Source organism: Lonchura striata, chromosome 11, assembly GCF_046129695.1.
Source record: "Lonchura striata isolate bLonStr1 chromosome 11, bLonStr1.mat, whole genome shotgun sequence".
NCBI classification, from domain to species: domain Eukaryota; kingdom Metazoa; phylum Chordata; class Aves; order Passeriformes; family Estrildidae; genus Lonchura; species Lonchura striata.
Genome location: NC_134613.1, coordinates 23,921,804 through 23,942,767, shown reverse-complemented (window position 1 = coordinate 23,942,767; position 20,964 = coordinate 23,921,804). Strand labels below are relative to the sequence as shown.

Here is a 20,964-nt window from a genome sequence, read left to right as displayed (position 1 = left end):
CCTTCCAACCCAACCCAGTCTGGGATTCTGTGATCCTGTGTTCTCATTCGAGCTGGAAACGCAGGAGGACGTGGAGCCGTGGAGTCTGACAGAGGGCAAAGCCCTAGGGCAGAGCTCACCCCAGCCCAGCAGAACTGGAAAGGGTTTGGATTTAGCTGTGCCTCTTCCCCCACTTGCAGGCTCCCGGAGGCTGCGGCCCGCAGGGGACGGAGGGGAGTGAAGCTGTGCAGTCACACAGGCGGTGATCTCTGCACACAGCTGACTGTTCCAGAGGCTCTCGTGACAAAGGCCACTCTGCAATGCATCCCAGCCTGCATGTGAGGTGGAATTTGAGTGTGGAAGCTGCCCTGTAGCAGGACAGAAGTTCTTTTCTCCATGGAGCTTGCAGATTGCTCACTGCACTTGAGAGACTGAGCAGACAAGTGCGTTCAAACAACATCCAAACAGCATCCAAGAGCGATGGGCACTGGCACTGCTGAGCAGGGCTGAGTCTCACCAGCTAAAAGCAGCCCTGGGCCGAGGGGCAGGAGCTGCCCCCGCAGCCAGGGAAGCATTCCCAGGTGGGATCCCACGGCAGGCGCCATCCCGGAGGGGCCGATGTCGGGACAGTGTCTGCTGCCTGCTCTGGCACTCAGCACACCAAAAGGGCCTGGCACAGCACTCCGGAGGTTCCCAGGCTGTTTGGGTGTTCTGGTATTTTTTCCCTTCTCTTGAAATGACAAGACTTTGAGAAAAGCCATCCTTGAATAGCTCGGCAGAGAGGCGGCTCAGGTTTCCCAGCTGCCGAGCCCTTGCTGCAGGTATTTCGGGCAGCCTTTGTCCAGCAAGCTGTGGGGTGCCGCTGGAATTAGGACACGGCGAGCCTGCCCCTTCTCCCAGGACTGCTCCAAGGGCTGAGGCCTCTGCTCCACCACCAGATCAGCTCCCGGATTTGCACAGATTGCTGCCTAGCAGGAGCCGAAGCTCCTTTCCGGAATGAATCCTGTTCACAGGAAATTCAGCCCCCGTTGGCATCGGCCAGCATCCAAGAGAGAGCAGTACCAGCAGACACAGGATTTATTTTGGGTGCCATGAACTCGGGTTGCAGTAACTGCTGTGAGTGCCAGTCGTGTGCCAGCCTCAGGTCACCCAGCTCTCTGTGCCACGCCGGGCGCTGTTCATGCCCCAGCCTCTCTCTGTTCCGTGAGCCCAGGCTGCTTTGGCTGCTGCAGGTTCAGCTGCTCCCTCGAGCAGGCAGTTCAAAGCCTGGTTTCCCACTGCTCAGAGCAGATGGAGAGCAGGGAAGGCACGGCCCAGATAATGGAGCTAATTTGTGAGGCTCGGGGAGCTTGTGGGGCTTCCCTGGCTTCAGGAGACGCTGCTGGTTGGGATCACTGGGGGAGACGCTGGGGTTGCTATTATTGCACTGCAAGTCCTGCGTGCCTGGGTGGTTGCTAACCTGGGACGCTGCTTGCTTTGCTCCTCATCACCCTAAAAATGAATCCAGGATCTCTCCGGTGCTGACAGGAGCTCCCAAGAAGAGACAGAGGCTGAGGGAGCTGCTGAAGGTCACGAGGCTCCGGTTTCATGTTGATCCATTTGAGCTTAAGCAAGGCTCCGAGCTGCTGATGGTCCAAGCCCAGGCATCACACACACACAAGGATAAGAAGCTTAGGAAGAGCTTTGCCTTTGCTACTGACCCCAAAGCTTTGGAAAGTGCGCCGTGGTTGCCTGGGAGCGCGGCCGGCCGGCCCATGAGGATGGAGGAAGACGTGCTGATGACAGCAGCTATTTGAGATGTTTCCCCCTGAGCTGGGCTGGCTCCCCACAGATTGAGCATTGGCTCCTGAAGACCTGTCTGCAGCTCTGCCAGGGCTCTGATGGATTTGCACACTCTGCTGCCACAGAGTCCCATTTTTCTCTCTCTTTTGCTGCAAATGAAACAGTTAAACTACAGCATGGTCACTCCCTGGCCAGACCGCTCTGTGCAGGAAAGCATTCGGCTCTAGTTAAATTCCTTTTGATCTTTACATTCCTTTGGCTCCTTATCACTTCTCCTTATCCCTGCTGTTTGTCCTCCCATTTACTGTGTCCATGCTAAGGCTTTATCTCCAGGATCAAGCCAGTCCAGGGGAGATCTGGCTTTCTCCTGACATTGCTCTGTCCCCCGATGCAGCCCCAGGAGCCCTGCTCCGAGGTCCCTTTTGCCTCTGCTCCCGTGTTCCAGGAGTTGCATAATCCCATGGAAAGCCTGAGCTGATAAACCAAGGCAGCAGCAAACCCCACGTCTGTTCGAGGTGGGGGGAACCAGAACCTACTGGCAACAACGTCCTGATGGGAATGTGAGAAGCTTTTGCTACGTCCCTTGCACCCACTTCTGTTTCTAATTCTACTTGCACCCTCAGTGTGAGCAGAGCACTGTGGCACGGTTCAGTCCAGTCTGCGTGGGACACGCTGCCTTTGGTTCACTCGGGAACTCGGCTCCCTCACACTGGGAATGTGCTGCTTCGTTAACACCATTTGCCACACAGACACTGCCACTGCACTGAACACGGGCTCTGCTGTCTCTCCGTGCCTCAGCACAACCATTCCACTTCTCTGAGAGTGAATTTGCTTTCTCTCAGCAAGGCTTGGAGCCCCAAGAAAAGATGCCTTCACTGTACACCTTCCCCAGTGACATTCCACAACTTTCTCCTGGAACAACAGTTTACTGCAGTCCAGAAAATTAAATTCACCACTCCCCTGAAAGCACGTGTGAGTGGGGAAAAAAACGAGGAGCTGTTTTCAGTCTTCATCCACGACCTGAACTTTACCCTCTGCTGCTGCCAAAACAGATTCCCGTCCTTTGGGGCGTTTTCCTCTGTGGGGATGTGTTCTAAAATACAGAGAACCCACAGCACAGTGAGTCCTGCTGGCTCTCTGGGCAGCAGGCAGCAGCCCTGCTGTCTGCACCCACTTGTGGCCTGAGGGACAGCTTTGGAAAGCCACTTCCCACCTGGCACTGCCCGGCTGGCTGCACACCGTGTCTGCCGGAGCTCCTGCCAGGCACGGCCTGGGCACACGCTGGCTCTGGGCACGGCTCTCTGCAGGGTGAGCATTCCCTGTGCCCATCGAGCACTGCTCCGTGCAGGGTGAGCGTTCCCTGTGCCTGCTGGGCACTGCTCTGTGCAGGGTGAGGGTTCCCTGTGCCCGTCGGGCACTGCTCCGTGCAGGGTGAGCGTTCCCTGTGCCTGCTGGGCACTGCTCTGTGCAGGGTGAGTGTTCCCTGTGCCCGTCGGGCACTGCTCCGTGCAGGGTGAGCGTTCCCTGTGCCCGTCGGGCACTGCTCTCTGCAGGGTGAGCATTCCCTGTGCCCGTCGGGCACTGCTCCGTGTAGGGTGAGCGTTCCCTGTGCCTTTTGGGCACTGCTCTGTGCAGGGTGAGCGTTCCCTGTGCCTGCTGGGCACTGCTCTGTGCAGGGTGAGCGTTCCCTGTGCCCGTCGGGCACTTCTCTGTGCAGGGTGAGCGTTCCCTGTGCCTGCTGGGCACTGCTCCGTGCAGGGTGAGCGTTCCCTGTGCCCGTCGGGCACTGCTCCGTGCAGGGTGAGCGTTCCCTGTGCCAGTCGGGCACTGCTCTGTGCAGGGTGAGCGTTCCCTGTGCCCGTCGGGCACTGCTCCGTGCAGGGTGAGCGTTCCCTGTGCCTGCTGGGCACTGCTCCGTGCAGGGTGAGCGTTCCCTGTGCCCGTCGGGCACTGCTCCGGAGCAGCTGCGAGCAGCCAGGGACAGCAGCCAAGTTGGCACCGGGCACTCACTCCTCACTCGGCTCCCGAGGCTGGCACACGCTTTGTTTTTCCCGAGCTCGGCCTCGGGCCAGGCGGGCTCAGAGCTCGGTGTGCAAACACTGCTGAGCGCAGGTTGCCGTCTAAACATGTGTCTAAACATGTTCCCTTCCTCCTCCCTTTCTGGGAAGCCAGCACAAGATGGGGGTGACAGGAGTAGGAAGAAAGGAGGTGGTGGTGATGTGGCGTCGGGCTCTTCTCCCAGGGAACAACCCACAGGGTAAGAGCAAACAGCCTCAGGTTGTGCCACCAGAGGTTTAGGTTGGATAATAAGAAAAATTTCTTCACTGAAAGGGTTATCAAGCTTTGGAAGAGGCTGCCTAGGGAAGTGGTGAAGCCATCATCCCTGGAAGTGTTCAAAAAACCACTTGGATATGACCCTCAAGGACGAGGTTTAGTGCTGAGCATGGTGGAGTTCCACGGTTGACAACTAGACTTGATGAACTTGGAGATCTTTTCCAGCCTTAACCATTCCACAATTCCGTGATTCTCTAGAGCTCAGACACTGCTTGGCTTTGGCTGTGTGTTATTAAACCTCCCAGTGCTTTCTGTGCATCCCCGGGGCTGTGTGCCCTCCCCATCCAGCTTTGTGCACTCCTGGCTGGCACTCCTGGGACGGGCAGGACCTGCCCTGGGGAAGTGGGAGTCAGCCAGGCCAGACAGGGTCTGAGGGACACTGTCACCCTGTTCTTTTGAGAGTTTTAAAGTTCTTCTAAAAGTTTTCTATGCCTTCTGATGTTTACATATTTCTACTGAATTTTCTCACGCCGTTCATGTAAATAATGATTGTTTTGCATTCTTCTTTGTGGGTGGAGAGAACTGATGGGCTGTTGGTTTGACCAGTGTGGTCGGAGAGCTGGCAGTTTCACCCTCCAATCCACTGTCACTTTTGATATTCTATATATAGTGGAGTCAGAAAATAAAATCTCTTTAGGGTCTCTTCTTTCCCCTTTCACATCTAGCATCTGTGTGTGAGTTATTTTGCGTTGTAGTGTGACAGGACACCAGACAGATGTGTGTCCTGCTGGGGACACTAAACCCAGAGGGCTGCAGACACCCCAGGGCAACAAGGCCCCGCTCTATCCTTGCAGTGGAGACTGGGTCTCCTCCCGGGCTCAAGAGCAAAGGGAGATAAAATTATATTCTCCTCTCTGTGTGTGCCTGGCATGGGGATCATTTATCCACATGATTAAGGCAGCAAGTGATGCAGGAGGTGGCTGAGTAATTTAATAACCCAGGTGGAAATAGAAAGCCAGGAGCATGTTTCCCTTTCAGTCGTGCTGGGGTTTGATTTTTATGTCCTGTTACAAATGGATTGATAAATGAACCCCCTGGAGAAGTGGAATATATTCACACTGATCTGCTTCTCTGTTGTACGAAACTGCTGAGAGCCAAAGCTCGCTGAGCCTGTTTTTGGGGACAGATGTGGACGTGGCTTGTGCAGAGGGGGCTCCCCAGCTCCTGTGTGGCTGCAGGAAGGTGTCAGTGAGCACAGGTGGAATCCTGGAGTCACATCCTCACGGATATGGGCCTCACCCACTCAGACAGTCGGCACCAACTCATTTTGCAGTGTGTGACCACCTAGCTCTGTGCTTTTGTGACCCATTCCAAAGCTCTCTGGGTTCTGGCCGGGGTAAGAGAATGGCACAAATGCTCTTCCACTGGAGCAGAAACACAGGCTCTGGCACTGCAAGTGTGGAATCCCCCCGTGCTGCAGCAATTCCTTCCTCCTGCCTCGCTGTACAGTTTGGCTCCAATTAGTTGGTCTCGACTGCTACATGTGCAGGCCAGCACCACTTCTCTTTCAGGGGGCCTTGCCAGAGATTAATTAGATCCCAGGCCTGCAGAGGGCCAGCCAGCACATTTCGTGTGCCATTAACTCGGCACTTATCAGGCAAACATTGTCGGGATAAATCTCCCCTTTGTTGTGCTGCTGTAAGCGGAGGCTGTCACAAAGATGAGCGGTTCGAGCAGACGCAGGGTGATGGTGTGGGAGCTGCATAAGCTGCTCGCCGAGCTCAGATGCCAGCCCGGGTCACTGGGATGGCACAAAGCGTGTGCCAGCGCAGGCAGCGTGCTCCAGCAGCCCTGGGGACACGGCTGCCCTGAGGCACGGCATCCAGCAGCCCTCCACGGAGTCAGTGCATGGAGGTGTGCAGGGGAAAATCACAGACAGAGAGCTCAGGAGCTGGGGAGAGTAGGGAATGCATCTCCAGCAGGAGCTCCAGGTTTCTGTTTGGAAAGCATGAGGTGACCTTATCTCACCAGCCTCAGGTGGTGCTCTGCTCTTGGTGCCCGCGTGCTGGGAACACAAACCACGGCAGGCTGGCTTGGCCTGGCTCGTCTCACTTCCAAGAGAGCTGGCAGAACGTCTGGCCAGACAATGAGGGACAGGAGCCAAGAACCTGGAATGGAGTGATGGCAGGAGCGAGACAAAATCAGGGACCAGAAACGAAAAAGAGGCTTGGAGCAACCTGGTCTGTGGAAGCTGTCCCTGCCCATGGCAGGGGCTGGAACTGGATGGCCTTCAAGGTCCCTTCCAACCCAAAGCACTCCAGAATTTTATGATTCCATGATAAATCATCTAGCTTCTCATCTAGAGGGGATGGGACGTGCAGAGGGGTGATGTAGTGGGGACTACGTGCCAAGAATCTTAGCAGCAGCAGCCTGAATTCATTTGAGGAGCAAAGTGAGAAGTCTGGAGAAAAAGCCCACAGAAGTGTCCAGAATGAGGGAATAGTCCTGGAGCGTGGTCAGGGAAGGGCCAGACGTGGAATCTGCCCAGACTGCACTGGGACAGCCTGGCCTGGGCACTGCGAGGTGAGGCTGGTGACTGGGCCGCCGCTCACACCGACAAGTCAGGCTCCAGAAATGCAGCGAGACTCGTCTTGTTCTGGCCTGACACATCGGGCTGGGAGACTGCTCAGGGAGGGAATTCCTGCTTGGACAGCCGGGCAACACCGGGCAGCTTCTGCGCCAGCTGCTCTGCCTGAGGGCTCTGCCCTGCACCGAGCTGGGCAGCGAGAACCGCGGGACACGCTTCCCTGGCATGGGAACATGGGGCACAGCTGGATCCCAGGGCTGGCTGCCATCCTGTCAGTGCCATCCTGTCAGTGCCAAACTCTCAGTGCCATCCTCTCAGTGCCATCCATCCCCTCAGTGCCATGCCCTCAGTGCCATCCCCTCAGTGCCATCCTCCATCCCCTCAGTGCCATCTCCTCATGCCATCCCCTCAGAGCCATGCCCTCAGTGCCATCCTCCATCCCCTCAGTGCCATCCCCTCAGTGCCATCCCCTCAGTGCCATCCTCTCATGCCATCCCCTCAGAGCCATGCCCTCAGCGCTGAGCCTCAGCAGAGCCCTCAGCTCCGCTGGCTGGGGCACGGCGTGGATGTGTGTGGTTATCAGGGGACAGGAGTGGCGCCGGAGTCGGCCGAGCACTTGGAACTGCTCCGGGCAGCTTCTCGGCACTGACTCGGGAGCAAGGAGTTATTTTTAAGATTCTGCTTTCCCTCGTGCTGGAATGACTCAGGAGGAACTTCCTTTAAGCAGCACAGATTTGGTGGGAAAAGGGAAAGCTGCTGGTGTTAGTTTGGCCCTGAGAATGTGACAGTATTTTTGTAAAGCTGAAACTTTTGGTAAACTTTTGGTGAGAGGTGTCCAGAGCTGTGGCTTCTGCTCCAGGACATGCTGAGTTCTGTTGGGGAAAGGAGAGATGCTGCCTGAAGCATGGCTCTTCAGGGAGAAAAACAGCACGAACTTTAAACGGCGTTTGGGGCACACACAGGGCGTCTCCAGAGACCCAAATGTGGGATTAATCCGTGCTGGACACAGGGGCAGCGCCCAGGGGAAGGTTTCCATTCCGGAGCTCGCTGGACTCCCCAGCCACCCTGTCGAGCACAGAATGAGTTCATTTTTAACCGCACCGTTCTTTCCTTCTGAACGGGCCACCTATTGACTAACCCAAGTGTTTGAACAGGGCTTGGCCAGATTGATTAAAAGGCAGTGACATTTACCTCCAGCCTTGCTTATATTAGAGATCCATTGATCAAACAGCCCCGTTCCAGCTTTAATAAGCAAGCTCTTAAACCCAACCCATGGGCTATAATTAAATAAATCTCAAATAAGCTTTAAAACCTTGTGTCATCAGCGCAGTGTAATGGGGCTGCGAGGAAAGTGGGGTGAGAAGGGGACATGGAGTAAGACTTGGGACGAGCAGAACCGAACTCCAGCTCGGACATGCTCACGCCGAGGCTGGGTTAATCGCGTTGTTTAAACCGCTGCCGTGCCCAGCTCGGGGCTCTGCTGCGTGACCTCCTCGATGCTTTAAAACACGTCGTGTTTATTACAGCGCCTTTTGCACGGCGGCCATCGGTTCTGCAGCTGAGCGGGAGGGCTCCGAGCGGCCTTCTCAGCTACCGGGAGCTCTGTACTGGGACGGAGGGAGGCGGTGTCCCCCCGGCAGCACGTACGCCTGTCCCGGTGTTTTCCCCGGTGCTTTTCCCGGTGTTTTTCCCGGTTTTTAGCCCGCTCCTTCTCTGTGGTTCCCTGAGGGGCCGGAGCGCCTGCCCCGCCCGCAGCGCGCCCCCTGCCGGCCGGGCGGCTCCGCGCGCCGCCCCTCCGCCGCGGGGAAGTCCCGCCCCCCCGCGCCGCTCGCCGATTGGCCGCAGCGCCCGCGCGGGCGGGCGCCCATTGGCCGCGGCGCGGGTGGGCGGGGCAGCCCCGGCGCGTCCCGGCCGTGGCGGCGGCGGGAGCGCGGCGGGGCCGGAGCGCGCCCCCCGCCCGCGGCCGCGCCATGAAGAGCCTCAAGTCCCGGCTGAAGAAGCACGAGGCCGTCATCGGGGGCAGCGCGGTGGGTGCCGGGCCACGGCCCCCGCCGGGCTGGGGGGTGCGGCGGGGCGCGGGGGTCCCGGCTCCGGGCGGGGCAGAGCGCGGGTGTCCCGGCGTTTGGCGGGGGAGAGCACGGCGGTCCCGGCGTTTGCAGGGGCGGAGAACGGAGGGTGCGGCGCCTGGCGGGGCTGAGCGCGGGGGTCCCGGCTCCTGGCGTGGGGCAGAGCACGGGGGTCCCGGCTCCTGGCGTGGGGCAGAGCACGGGGGTCCCGGCCTTTGGCGGGGCGGAGAACGGAGGGTGCCGCTCCTGGGGGGTCCCGGGGCACGGAGGGGCAGAGCGCGGAGGATTCCGGCTCCCCGGGGAACGGGGACATGGCTGGGAGCAGAGGGCGAGGAGAGCCCGGGAGCCGCGGGAGGGTCCCCGGGAGGGTCCCCGGGAGGGTCCCCGGGAGGATCCCTGGGAGGGTCCCCGGGAGGATCCCCGGGAGGGTCCCGGGAGGATCCCCGGGTGGATCCGTGCTCGGAGGCCGGGCTGGGCTGGAGCGGTCCCCGAGCCGCCCCTGGCCTCTCGCTCCGGCTGCCCCCCGGAGGTTCCCCGTGCCCGGCTCCGGACAGGACACGTTGAAAAGCACAAAAGAAGCTCTTTTATTTCCCCGAGAGCCGCGGAGCCGCCCTCGGGCTCGCTCGGTCGGAGCCCCGCGGGGGGATCGCATGGGGCGGGATGGGAGCGCTCCCGATGGAGGGGAGGTTGGCTGGGAAGCGGCAGAGCTGCCGGCCACGCTGCGATCCTGAGCATCCCCTCGAATGCAGCACCTCTGCGAGCGCACCTTCCTCACGGGGCAGCTCTGTGTGTGCCTTCTTGTCCGGCTTCCAAAAATGTAGGCTGGTTTTAGCTGGCTTTAACTGGCTTTCTTGGGCTTTATTTTCACCTCATTCATCCCTGCGGATGACTTGTTGAGGGAGGAGGTCTGTGCAACTGGAGGAAGCTGTGTTTGGAACTTGTTCGCGCGGTAAATCATCTTTAATTGTGCCTGTCCGGGAATTGCTTCCCCGGGAATCCGTCCTGAGCGGATCCCTGTGCCCCTCTGCGAGGAGCAGCGGGACAGGGAGGTGAATGTGAGCGCTGGGTTTTATCAGCCCTCCTGTGAGACCCCGGCTCTCCCTAAATCCTGCTGTTTGCCCTGGCTCCGGAGATGTTACCTGACCGCCGCAGCTCCTCTGAAGTGCTGACAGATGACAGCGACAGCTCCCATCCCCGTGCCCCAGGATCCACGGAGCTCAGCAGTGATTCATGAGGCTGCTATGAGGATTTGTCATGCGTGGGCTGGCACTGCTCTGTGTTCATTAGCTGTCCTGTACTTTAGAGCTGTTTGTTATTCTCAAATTAGCCCAGTAATTACATTCAAACAAAGACTGGCAGCACCTGTGTTTGGTTTTGAATAGACATGGAGATTTTTCACTTCCAATAAACCTTCTCTTTGGAGGAGGTTTCAGCAGTCTTAATACCTTTGAGAGCTGAAGTTACTCTAAAATACGTGAAGGGAATTTGCTTTCAGCACGATCCTGTGAAAACAGGGATTTTTGTCCATAGTAAACTTATTTCCCCTGTTTATTACATAGTTTGGTTATGTGATCACTCCAGCACCTCATCAAACAGCAACTTTTAATCTTCTCTGTGGGGGACGAGCCCACCCCGTGGGTGGGTGTTGCAGGGGGGCTGCTGGGATGAAACTGGTCTCTGTTCTGCTGGCAAGGAGGGGAGGTGGGTGGGAGCCCTGCCAGCGGCAGCTTTGGAGATCCTGTGTGAAAGGAGTGCACAAGAGCTGCCTGTTCGGGAAACCTCATCCCTCTCTCCCCTCCCCACCCTGTGCTGTTTCCTGGGGGGTGGAGAGAAACCTAATCCAGCCTGCCTCTGGAAGTTTTCCTCCAGGTGAAGGTAGTAGTTATGTGCTTTCTGTTGGAAATGGCTTTATTTCTGATTTGTGATGGAGGGAAGCCACAAAAAGCAGCAGAAAGCAAAAGCCATGTTAGTTATTGCCAATTCCACGGTTATCCAGAACCTGAAAGTGGGATCACCTGGTTTTGCCAACTCCAGCTGGCTGATGGTACTTGGAAAATCAGCTGAGCAGCCTGCGCAGTGCTGTGCACAGTGAGACAAATGCCTGTCATTAGCAGGAGGGCAGGCTGGAAAGTTGGATGTCAGCTTCTGTGGGGCACAAAGGTCACAGGAGGTGCCTCATCCACCCGCATTTAGAGGGAAAATCTTAATTAATGTTCTCAATCCCACTGGGACTGCAGCAGCTCCCACTGCCCGTGCCTCTGAGATTCCAGAACACATCCTGGCACTCTAAATGTGTGTTGGGACCTGGACTGTGGTAAGGGAGTGTGTTCTTCCAGCAGAGCTGGAAGTTGTGTCTGTACCCGTGAGATGCTCACTGCTTGGTCTCTCTTGAGAAGCCAGCTGGGGAAGGGTTGGTTTGTTGTTCTGCAAACAAGCCTCTTCTCTCTGCTCAGACCTTTGCAGATGGACTTGCAGCGGTGAGTTCTGACTGTGGCCTCTGCAGGGGAAAAGGCACCACTGACTGCTGTAACTCTGGGGCAGCAGCTCTGCTCAGTCCCAGCTGTGTTCTCCCCTCAGCTGGGCTAAAACCTTGCTGTCCCTTGTGATGAGGCCTGGAATGTAGGGAAGGGGCACCTGGGGCTCCTGGTGGTGCTTTGAGCAGAGCTGGAGCTGCAGCCTGAGGAGCGAGATCCTCACAGTTCAGGAGGCACCTTGCAGGAGATGGGAAAGGGCAGATACAAAAACATGTGAAAACTCCTGCCAATCCTTTCTCCTCTGGGAAAAGTGGTGCTGGGTTTTGTTTAATTAAGAGAAACCCAACCTGTCATATAATTAGCGGAAACCATTGTGCAAGGAACAAAGGGCCACCTGAGCACTTGCCCTGGCATAATAAGCTGTGATTATTAAATGACTATCTGAACAAGCTCTGGAGTTAGTGACAGCTGAGCTTGTTCCAGGTTGTGTCAACACTTCTTTCCCTGTGGATGCTGCCCAGCTCTGTGAAGTGGATGAGTTTTCCTCTGGGAAAGGAGGAGTGGAGCTTCGAGGGGTGACCCAATGCACCATTCACCTGAGAGCAGGTACCACCTCCTGCTCTGGGCTGACCCCTTTTGCCATGGGCATGAAGGCTGCTGCTTGAATTTGCTAATTCATCAGCAGCACCTTCTTGCTGGGTGTGCAGCAGCATCGATGGCAGCAGTGATTTGTAGCCCCAGCGTGCTGTCAAATGCACATTAGTCACTGGAGGGGTGAAGTGAAAACCAGGGGTTTGATAACCTACTTTTAACCCTCTGAAGGTTCAAGGTTATTTACAGGAGAAGAACCTGGTGCTGCTGGGGGCACAGGAGAGTGTGTACACGGACAGGATTTTTGTGGCACTGTGTCCTGGCTCTGCCCTGTGCAAGGGCACAGACCAGGCTGTCAGCCAGGCTGATCCCAGCACTCTGACCCATCAGCAGAGTTTTTCCAGTGTTGCTGCTGCTGGCTGGAGCAGTTCTGTCCTGTCCCCACTCCCTGAGGTGACTTTGCCCTGGCATCCTCAGGCACTGCAGCCAAGCACCCACAGCACTGTAATATTCCAATGTCATTCCTGACCTGCCTGGGGTTGTTCCTTGGAGCGAGTTTGGTTCCAGGAAGCTTTATTCAGGCTCGTGCTAATGTGTTTGTTCTTGGAAAAAAACCTCTGTGTGATTCATTTGCATTTAGTTAACTGGAATTAGAGCTTGTTTGTGCGATGTTTGGGGTGAAGCTGAAGAAACACAACGGGCAATTTGTGGTGCAGCCTGTTTACAGGTGCATTGTAATTTTCAGGCTCCGTAGAAAGGAGAGTTAATGCTTTATCACTTTGGAATGCAGCAATTAAAAACATTTAAAAGAGTGGAGGTTCAGTGCAGACCTGGGAGCTCAGTACCCTGAGCTGATGTGCAGACATAATTCCACAGATAAGCTCTGTGCTTATCTCTTTGGAGTTCACATGACCTTTGGTGTAGAAGCAACTTCTGGAGTACTTTGTCAGTATTTCAATATTAATATTTGCAAGCACATGCTTGAACATCCGAGGCTGGTCCTGTTTGCATCTCTTACTGGTGGCTGACCGTGGCTGGGGTTTGCTGCTCCCCTCCCCGTGTGCTCGGGGCTGCTCCTGTGTGCCGGATGCAGCAGCCACGTCAGGCTTCATCACCCCGACATTTCCTGATGCTTTCCTGAATGGAAGCACACAAATCAATGGGGCCTTGCCTAAGAGCTCAGAAATTCCAGCTAATGCTGTGCCTGGAGCCCTGGGGAGGCAGGAGCTGTGCTGCTCCCTCTGGCAGCTGGACTCTGACCCTGCTCCTGTTTCTCCCTGTTTAAAGGGGAAAGATTTCTCTGTGAGTGAAGGCAGGCTGCAGCAGGGGCTGGGCTTGCAGGGCTCCCCTTTATCCAGGTGCTGCTGGGGGCTGTGATGTCCTTGGTGTGTGTGACTCTGGCCCCGGGTACCACGGAACATCCTCAGCAGATTTTGGAGATGCAGCTGCAGAGCCCCAGCAGCTCTGATCACTTCTTCTGGTGTCAAGTCAGGCTGTGCCTCAAGGCTGGCAGGCTGCTTTATCAATACAGTGCTCTGGAGTTTTGTGTTGGCCATGAGATAGGAGAAAGTTGTTTCAGAACAAAAGTGGGACTGTTGTTTTTAGTTCTTTGAGTTCTGTGCCTCCTGCAGGGTTGTAGGCAGAATCCTTTGGCACTTGCAGTGTAGCATCTGAGCTCTTGTGGCTGGTGCTGGTGGATTTTCCCCTGGCACAGCCTAGAAGAGAGAAACTGGCACTGCTGTGAGGGACCTCTCACTCCTTGCAGTGGGAAATGTTGATTTTTGAGAGGATTTTTTGACACGTAACAGAGCTACAAGTCAGTTTGAATTTTCTTGATTCTTAATAAATTGAGCTTGATGGGGTCTGCTGACTTGGGAGGAAACTACCTTCAGAGCAGGGTGAAATCAGGAATGTTTATGAGGAGATGTGGCTGCCTGCTTTAAGCTGTTTGTTAGCATGCTGTTAGCTCATTAATGACAGGCTGCAGTTACATTTATTTAAACCCACCAGGCACAGCACAGCTGCTCAGGTGAGGTTTTGACAGGAGTGTTTTCAGCATGATACCAAACCAGAGCAGGCCTAAGGGAGCTGCTGGTTTTTATCCCATTTTGGGCTAAGCCTTGCCCACTTGGTGGCATTCAATGGCTTTTTTATTCTGGAGGATTTCGGTGAAGGAGGTGGTAACACAAAGTGCTGCCTGTGGGAAGGTGCTGGGTGAAACAAGAGCCCTGTGTTCAGGCTGTGTCTGCTTTTCCCTTGCACAGACTAAACCCCACATGGCACTCCAGAGCATTTACACGTGGAGACAGACGTGTCCTGGGAATTCAGATCCGCTTGTAAAATACAAAATTGCCATTTCTGCTCACCCCAGTGGGGTTTAACCCAGTATGTGCAGTGTTTTTTCAGACAGCTAAGCCAAATTCTTCAGGAGAGATCGGTTTAGTGCAGTGCCCTTGCACTGCAGGGGAAGCTGCGCTTGGGGAACATTTTTAAAAACCAGTTTTCTGCTCTAACTTGCCCTTTCATTCGGTCTGTGTGGTTTTAAAATGCACCAAAGCACTCCAAAAGCGTTTGTCACTTTGTGCCATTGAGGGCAGGGTGTGTCTTTTCTGGTGACAAATGTACTCTGCCCTCCGGAGAAAGAGCAGGGACTCCAGGTGTGGGGCCTGGTGGCTGTGTGAGCCTGGCCCTGGCTCTGAGAGGAGCTTTGGGTTGACTGTGGGAGGAAATCCCTCCCTGGCAGGGGTGAGGCCCTGGCACAGGTGCCCAGAGCAGCTGGGCTGTCCCTGGGATGTCCCAGGCCAGGCTGGACCAGGTGGGAGCACTGGGACTGTGGGAGGTGTCCCTGCCATGGCAGGGGTGGGACAGGATGGGATTTAAATCCCTTCCAAGTGCTCCTGGGGTTCTGTGAAGGACCTCTGAGAGGGTGTGAGCTGTGCTGGCAGTGTCACCAGAGCTCTCCTTATGTCACCTGCTAATGGCATTACAGGGGCTGTGTCCCTGCTGGGCTTTGCTGGGGACAGGATCAGCCTGGCCCCGTGGTGGCAGGAGCTGGGCTCACTTTCACAGCTTTATCCCAGCTCGCTGTGAAGGGCTTAGGAGCTGCTTTGAGTTACAGCTGGGATTTCTGAGCTGGGTTAGGTGGCCTTAGAGCCCATCCAGTGCCACCCCTGCCGTGGCAGGGACACCTCCCACTGTCCCAGGTGCTGCCTGGCCTGGGACATTCCAGGGATCCAGGGGCAGCCACAGCTGCTCTGGGCACCTGTGCCAGGGCCTCAAACCCTCCCAGGGAGGGATTTCCTCCAAACCAACCCAAAGCTCCTCTCTTCCTGTGAGAAGCCATTGCCCCTTATCCCTCCACGCTCTGAAGTTGAAATTTCTTAGCAGAGGATGTGGAGGATGCTCAAAGCTCACCTGGACTCGAGAGGCACCTGGGGAAATCAATTCTTTCAGCACAGGAGGTTTGTCACTGAGGGCCAGGGGGGCTGTGTTCTGTCTCTGCTGGCAACCAGGCTGCTTCTGAGGCTAGCCCAGCACGGAGGTGGGCTGCTCCTGTCCCTGGAGGCACGGAGCTGGGCAGGAGTCCTGGCAGGCTGAGTTAAACTGGTGCTCTGTGTTAACACAGCATGGGCAGTGTCAGCCTTGGCCAGGTGCCTGTGGTGTGGAGGGTGATGTAGCACCTCCAGAGATCTGTACTGCTGGGGTCTGATGATGTTCCTGCTCCTAATTTTGGGGAAAAACAGTTTGAATTAGGCTGTACACTTGGGGTACTCTAAAAAGCACCTTTGAGTCGGTGCCTTTGAGCTGCCTGGGAGAAGGTTTAATCCATGGGGTTTGTGGCTGGGCCGTGTTTCCTGAAGTCCCTCGGTGCTGATGGAGCCATGGGAGCTGCTCTGTGCCTGGCTGGAGCTGGGCAGGGCTGGGGAATGTGGTTTAGCAATCCTAAATCTTGTGGTCAGGAGGATCTGCAGCACAGAGGGGCTGCAGGATGAGTGCAGCTCAGGAGACACAAGGAATGTCTGCAGGCACATGAGGTGGAGACAAGGAAAACCTTTGGGATGGATACTCTGGAAAGCACCTGGAAGCCACAGTCTTACCTACATTTCTCACCAAACTGATTTTGGTCAAGTGGGGCTTTTCTGTCACTGCCGCTTGGGAGTTGTATTTATCCTTCCCCCACAAAAAAAATATCCATTTTTAGCTTGAGGAGACAGACTTGGTTGTGGTCAGAAGACAGCACAGTCACTGCACTTTTTTGGAGTGGCTTTGTCACATGGATGCTAATTGCAGAGAGGTCTTGGAACATTCTTTGGGGAATGTTGTTGCTGTGGGGCAAAGGCTGGTGCTCACACAGGGGATGGGGTGATAGTTCGGAATTTACTGGGAAAGGGAGAATTTGCCCAAATCTGAAATTCTCTGCTGAGGAGATGCATGTATTAGGTTTTCTGCAGCCTCTGCTGTGTGTCCTCCAGGGTGAGCCTAAGTGGTTTTCCTGGCCCCGGACCAGCTTTCTCTCCTGCAGACAAAACAGAGCATTGCTTGTCCTGTTGACCTACTCCTCTAAATATGGCACTTGGGAGATCTCCACTTAAATTTAAAACTTGTGAAAGGGGATTCTCCATCTCCCTCCTGTTAATCATTGTGCTGTCTGTTTAGTGTTTTCACAGCCTCTGTGACTCCTCTCGTTTCACATGTTGGGAGACAGACTGGCAGCAGCAGTAAGCTGAAACCAGGTTTTATTCAGGAAGGGTTTCAGTGCTGTGAAAGGAGAATTTTTTTAAAGCAGAGGCATGTGTGTTTTCTAATTTAAAATGGGTTACATTTCTGTCAAAATAGGAGCGTGCATTCCATCTGCTCGGCAGTCGTAGCTGTCTGAAGCCTGAGCCCGAGGCTGGCGCGGCGGAGCGGGGAAGGAATTGCTGCTGGAGTATTTCAGTCCTGGTGTGTTATTAATTGTGCCGAGCCCTCCGTGGGGGTGAGGTGGCTGTCAGGAGCGGGTTTGTTATTTTAAAAGAGCCTTTGCCCGTCTGCAGTGGGGCCGGGGACGTGCCTGTCCCCTGAGTTCACTCGCGCGCCGTGACTCAGGGCGCGGGCACGCCGGGAATGTATTAATGCCTATTGCTTTCTATCTGCCTATCAAGTAGTGCCTTATCAGAAAATAGATGGGGCTGATGAGGGGTTGTGTAGCAGAGCTGTCCTGGCAGCTCTGTCCGGCTGTCCGAGCCTGCCTCTGGCCGGGCTCCGGCCTCCTTCCTCCGGCGTTCCCAGAGTTATGAAGGCTGAAGATGATGCTGAGGATGGGGAGAGCACCCTCGGGGAGCCCAGCTAAGTGAGGATGGAGCAGGAGGAGCCACGGGCGGTGCAGAGCAGCAGTTCCTCGCCGTGACGGAGCTGGTGGCTCCTGGCAGCCAGCTCAGCATGATCTGCTGGTTCTCTTGTGCAGCCAAGGACGCAGTAGGTATCTCGGAGCTCTGGCTGGGCTCTCCAATCCTGGCAGCCAGCTCAGCATCATTTTTTGGTTCTCTTGTGCAGCCAGGGATGCAGTAGGTATCTCGGAGCTCTGGCTGGGCTCTTGGATCCTGGCAGCCAGCTCAGCATCATTTTTTGGTTCTCTTGTGCAGCCAAGGACGCAGTAGGTATCTCGGAGCTCTGGCTGGGCTCTCCAATCCTGGCAGCCAGCTCAGCATCATTTTTTGGTTCTCTTGTGCAGCCAGGGATGCAGTAGGTATCTCGGAGCTCTGGCTGGGCTCTCCAATCCTGGCAGCCAGCTCAGCATCATTTTTTGGTTCTCTTGTGCAGCCAAGGACACAGTAGGTATCTCAGAGCTCTGGCTGGGCTCTCCAATCCTGGCAGGAATTTACAGCTGCAAAAAGGTGAAAGCTCAGATTGTGCAAGTGGGGTGTAGTACTTCTGTTTAATTGATGAGTGTCGTATCTCCTTAGCAGCTCCTCCTGCGAGGAATCTTCCTTAAATGTGAAATGTGTTTGTTAAATATATAATGAATTAAGCATGGAATGGTTTTGGTTGGAAGGGATTTTAAAGCTCATCCCATTCCACAACCTGCAGTGGGGAGGGACACCTGCCACTGTCCCAGGCTGCTCCCAGCCCCATCCAGCCTGGCCTTGGGCACTGCCAGGGATCCAGGAACACCAACAGCTGCTCTGGGCACCCTGTGCCAGGGCCTGCCCACCCTCACAGACAGAATTCCTTCCCAATATCCCATCCATCCCTGCCCTCTGGCAGTGGGAATCATTCCCTGTGTCCTGTCCCTCCATCCCCTTTTAAATTTAGTACACCACAGGCTGTGGATACGAATGACTGAAGTGTTGGTTTTTTTAAAGTAATGCTTCTGTTAATCAGAACTTTTATGAAATGGGAGCAGGGACTGGCTGGGGAGGGTTTGGGAGGATTTTCTGTCTATTTGGGCGAGCTGTGCTGGCAGGTATCAGCTGCAGAGGTACAACCCAGCAATCTCACCCCAGTGTGAACACCCACGGTCAGATCCCTGTCCTGTAGGGGTGGGAAGGCACCGGGAGAATTTAGGGAGCGCAGAGCTTGATGCTGTGTGTGTACAGTCTCAGGTGTTTGACATGAAAAGCTAAGCCTTGCACCAGGAGGTGGCTTTGCAGGGCAGCCTGTCCGGGCTGGGGAGGGCCATGGCACTGGTGATGACTTCTCAGGCTTTCGGGCTAATGGATGTGTTAATTGATTGATGAGCCAGTGCTGCACCTCAGGGGCAGCACCGGTGCTAATTGCATTAGTGCTCTATTTTTATTCCTCCTGTCACTTCTGGCAGGGGTGGGCTGGGTTAGCTGCTGCTAAGCCTTCGTGATTACTGTAATCTTGTTTATTGTGGGAAAGTGGAGTCAAGATTATCACCCGGGGTCCTTAGGGCTGGAGGGGCCCTCTGGAGATCCTCCAGGCCAGCCCTGCACAGGCAGGCTCACCTGGGGCAGGTGGGACTGTCCAGGTGGGCTGGGGATGTCTCCAGAGAGGGAGAATCCAGCTGCTCCAGGGCTCTGCCCCTTCCCTGGAAAGAACTTCTTTCTCATGCTGAGGTGCAAGTTCTTCCTCATGTTGAGGTGGAAAAGCTTGTATTTTAGTTTCTGGCCATTCCTTCCTGTCCTGGGTACCACTGAACAGTGCGGAATCATCCTGACACCCCTCAGAGATATTTATATGGATTTATGGGATCCCCTCTGCCTCCTCTGTTCATGAGGGCAGCTCCCTTTTCCAGTTCACTGCAGGTGCAGGTGGTGGCAGTGGATTTTTGGGGTTGTTCTTTTTTGTGTAGCCTCTTTTACTTCAACAAACCCAGGGCTGGGGTTACCTGGTTTAATGTTCTTCACATTGTGAGGAATTTCTGACCCACAGTGAAAAGTAACTTCATGCACCCACAGGCTGCTTTTGTCTCACCTTTACCAGTAAATTCTTCTGCTGTGCAGAGTTAGATTGGAATATCATGCTCCTGTTTTAATTAAAATCCTCCCTTGGAAGCATTTTTCTTGCCTTAAAAGTTCCTTGGGTGTCCAGCCATCCGTGTGCAGCTTGGGTGTGAGGTTCTGTCACAGAGCAGTTCCCTGAAAAGCCCCGAGCCCTTCAGAGGGGTGGTTTGGCAGGGAAGAGAACAAGCTCTGCATTTTGGGATGGGAGGCTTGGCCTGGGGCCTGAACGTCTAAGTTTGAAGTAAACAAGAGAGGAGTGGGGGGTGAGGGCTGTCTGGGCTGGATGCTGGTGGTCTATTTATAACTGACTGGGCCTTTCTCTGCCCTCCGCAGCGCTTTGGGAACTGCAGGCAGTTCCAGACTATCAGCTTTGAATTTCTTTCTTCTGCAGCTCAGTAGCTGTTCTTCCCTCGAATATCACACTTAGCTGATTTATGACCCACTGAACAGTCTGGCACAGCCAGGAAAAGCCATGTCCTGCAGTGTATTTTTAGTGTATTTTTAGTGCGTCCATTTGTTGTGGGAATATGGAATTGAACAAAGGCAAACTGAAACAGAATGAGGAAAACAAAGCAATTCGATCCTAAAGGTCTCCTTTAGGACCAGAGAGGCTGGACCAGGCTGTCCCAAAGCTCTGCACGTTCCATGCCAGCAGCAGCGTGACAGGGATGTGGCACAGGTGACTCCAAACACCCTGGTGGGTGCAGTTTGTAGAGCCAGGTGGGTTTTGGCGTGGCTTGTGAGTCTCAGATTCAGTCAAAGAGAGAAATGAGAGTTTCTAGCCAGGCAAAAAGCCTGGGAAAGAGCTGGGAAAGAATGTAAATAATCCTTTATCTCTCTTGTTTTTCACATTGTTATAGTTAAGTTCTATCACTGTGCATCAAGCACTCTGCACCAATGCTGTGGGTTGTTTTCATTCAGAACCGATGGATTTGATCCTTGTGAAGCTCTGTATAAAAGAGCAGTGTATTTTGAATAAATCAGAGTTTTTAGTACTACAGCCTGGTGGGTCAGAGGCTCTTTGTGCCCGTCCTGCCTCGGCAGCGACAGAGGCTCAGCCTCGGTGCTCCCTGAGCTCACATCTGCTTCTGTCTGCAGCTGAACCCAGACTGGAGCAAGTACGATGACAGGCTGATGAAGGCAGCGGAGAGGGGCGATGTGGACAAGGTTTCATCCATCCTGGCCAAGAAGGGGGTCAGCCCCACCAAGCTGGACGTGGAGGGGAGATCCGCGTGAGTGACGGCCCGAGCTCGGGAGTGCTGCTGGGAGGCTGCTGGAGTTCATGCTCCTGCTGCTCTAAAGCCTTTTGAGTGCAGAAATCTGGGTGATTCCTCATCTAAATCTAGCTTCACTAAGCTGGAGCCCAGCCGGCTGGAAAGGGAAACTCCCAAATATTGTAAGAAATGCAGGTGAACCCGGTGGGAAGAAATGACAATGTCTGACTCAGTTCAGAAGGCTGAATGATTTCTTTATTATAACTATACTATAAAACATTAATATACTATTTAAAGGAGATACTAAAACTACAAACCTACTTTTTCTATCGTATCTAACTCGCATCTCCTGGCCCTCTCTGAGAGCCCAGTCCCAGGTGTGTTGGATTGGCCACCAGGCTCAAACAATCCTCACCAGAATCCAACCCAGCAATCACCCCAGGTAAACAATTCTCCAAACACATTCCACATGGGAAAACAAGGAGCAGAAAGAGAAATTGTTTTCTCTTTCTTCTCTCTGTGCTCCTCTATGAAAAAATCCTGAGAGAGAAA

At 54.8% G+C, this 20,964-nt stretch overlaps 1 protein-coding gene across 2 annotated transcripts in view; it reads left to right on the top strand.

The window, feature by feature from the left end:
- The first annotated feature begins 8,543 nt into the window (after positions 1 to 8,543).
- The window catches only part of UACA (uveal autoantigen with coiled-coil domains and ankyrin repeats), a 28,741-nt gene continuing 16,320 nt past the window's right edge, over positions 8,544 to 20,964 (top strand). For both annotated transcript variants that reach the window (XM_021543433.3, XM_021543432.3), the window contains exons 1-2: positions 8,544 to 8,649; positions 20,297 to 20,430. In XM_021543433.3, coding sequence (XP_021399108.1) covers positions 8,593 to 8,649; positions 20,297 to 20,430 — 191 coding nt within the window. In that variant the 5' untranslated portion in view covers positions 8,544 to 8,592. The remainder of the gene's footprint in view (positions 8,650 to 20,296; positions 20,431 to 20,964) is intronic.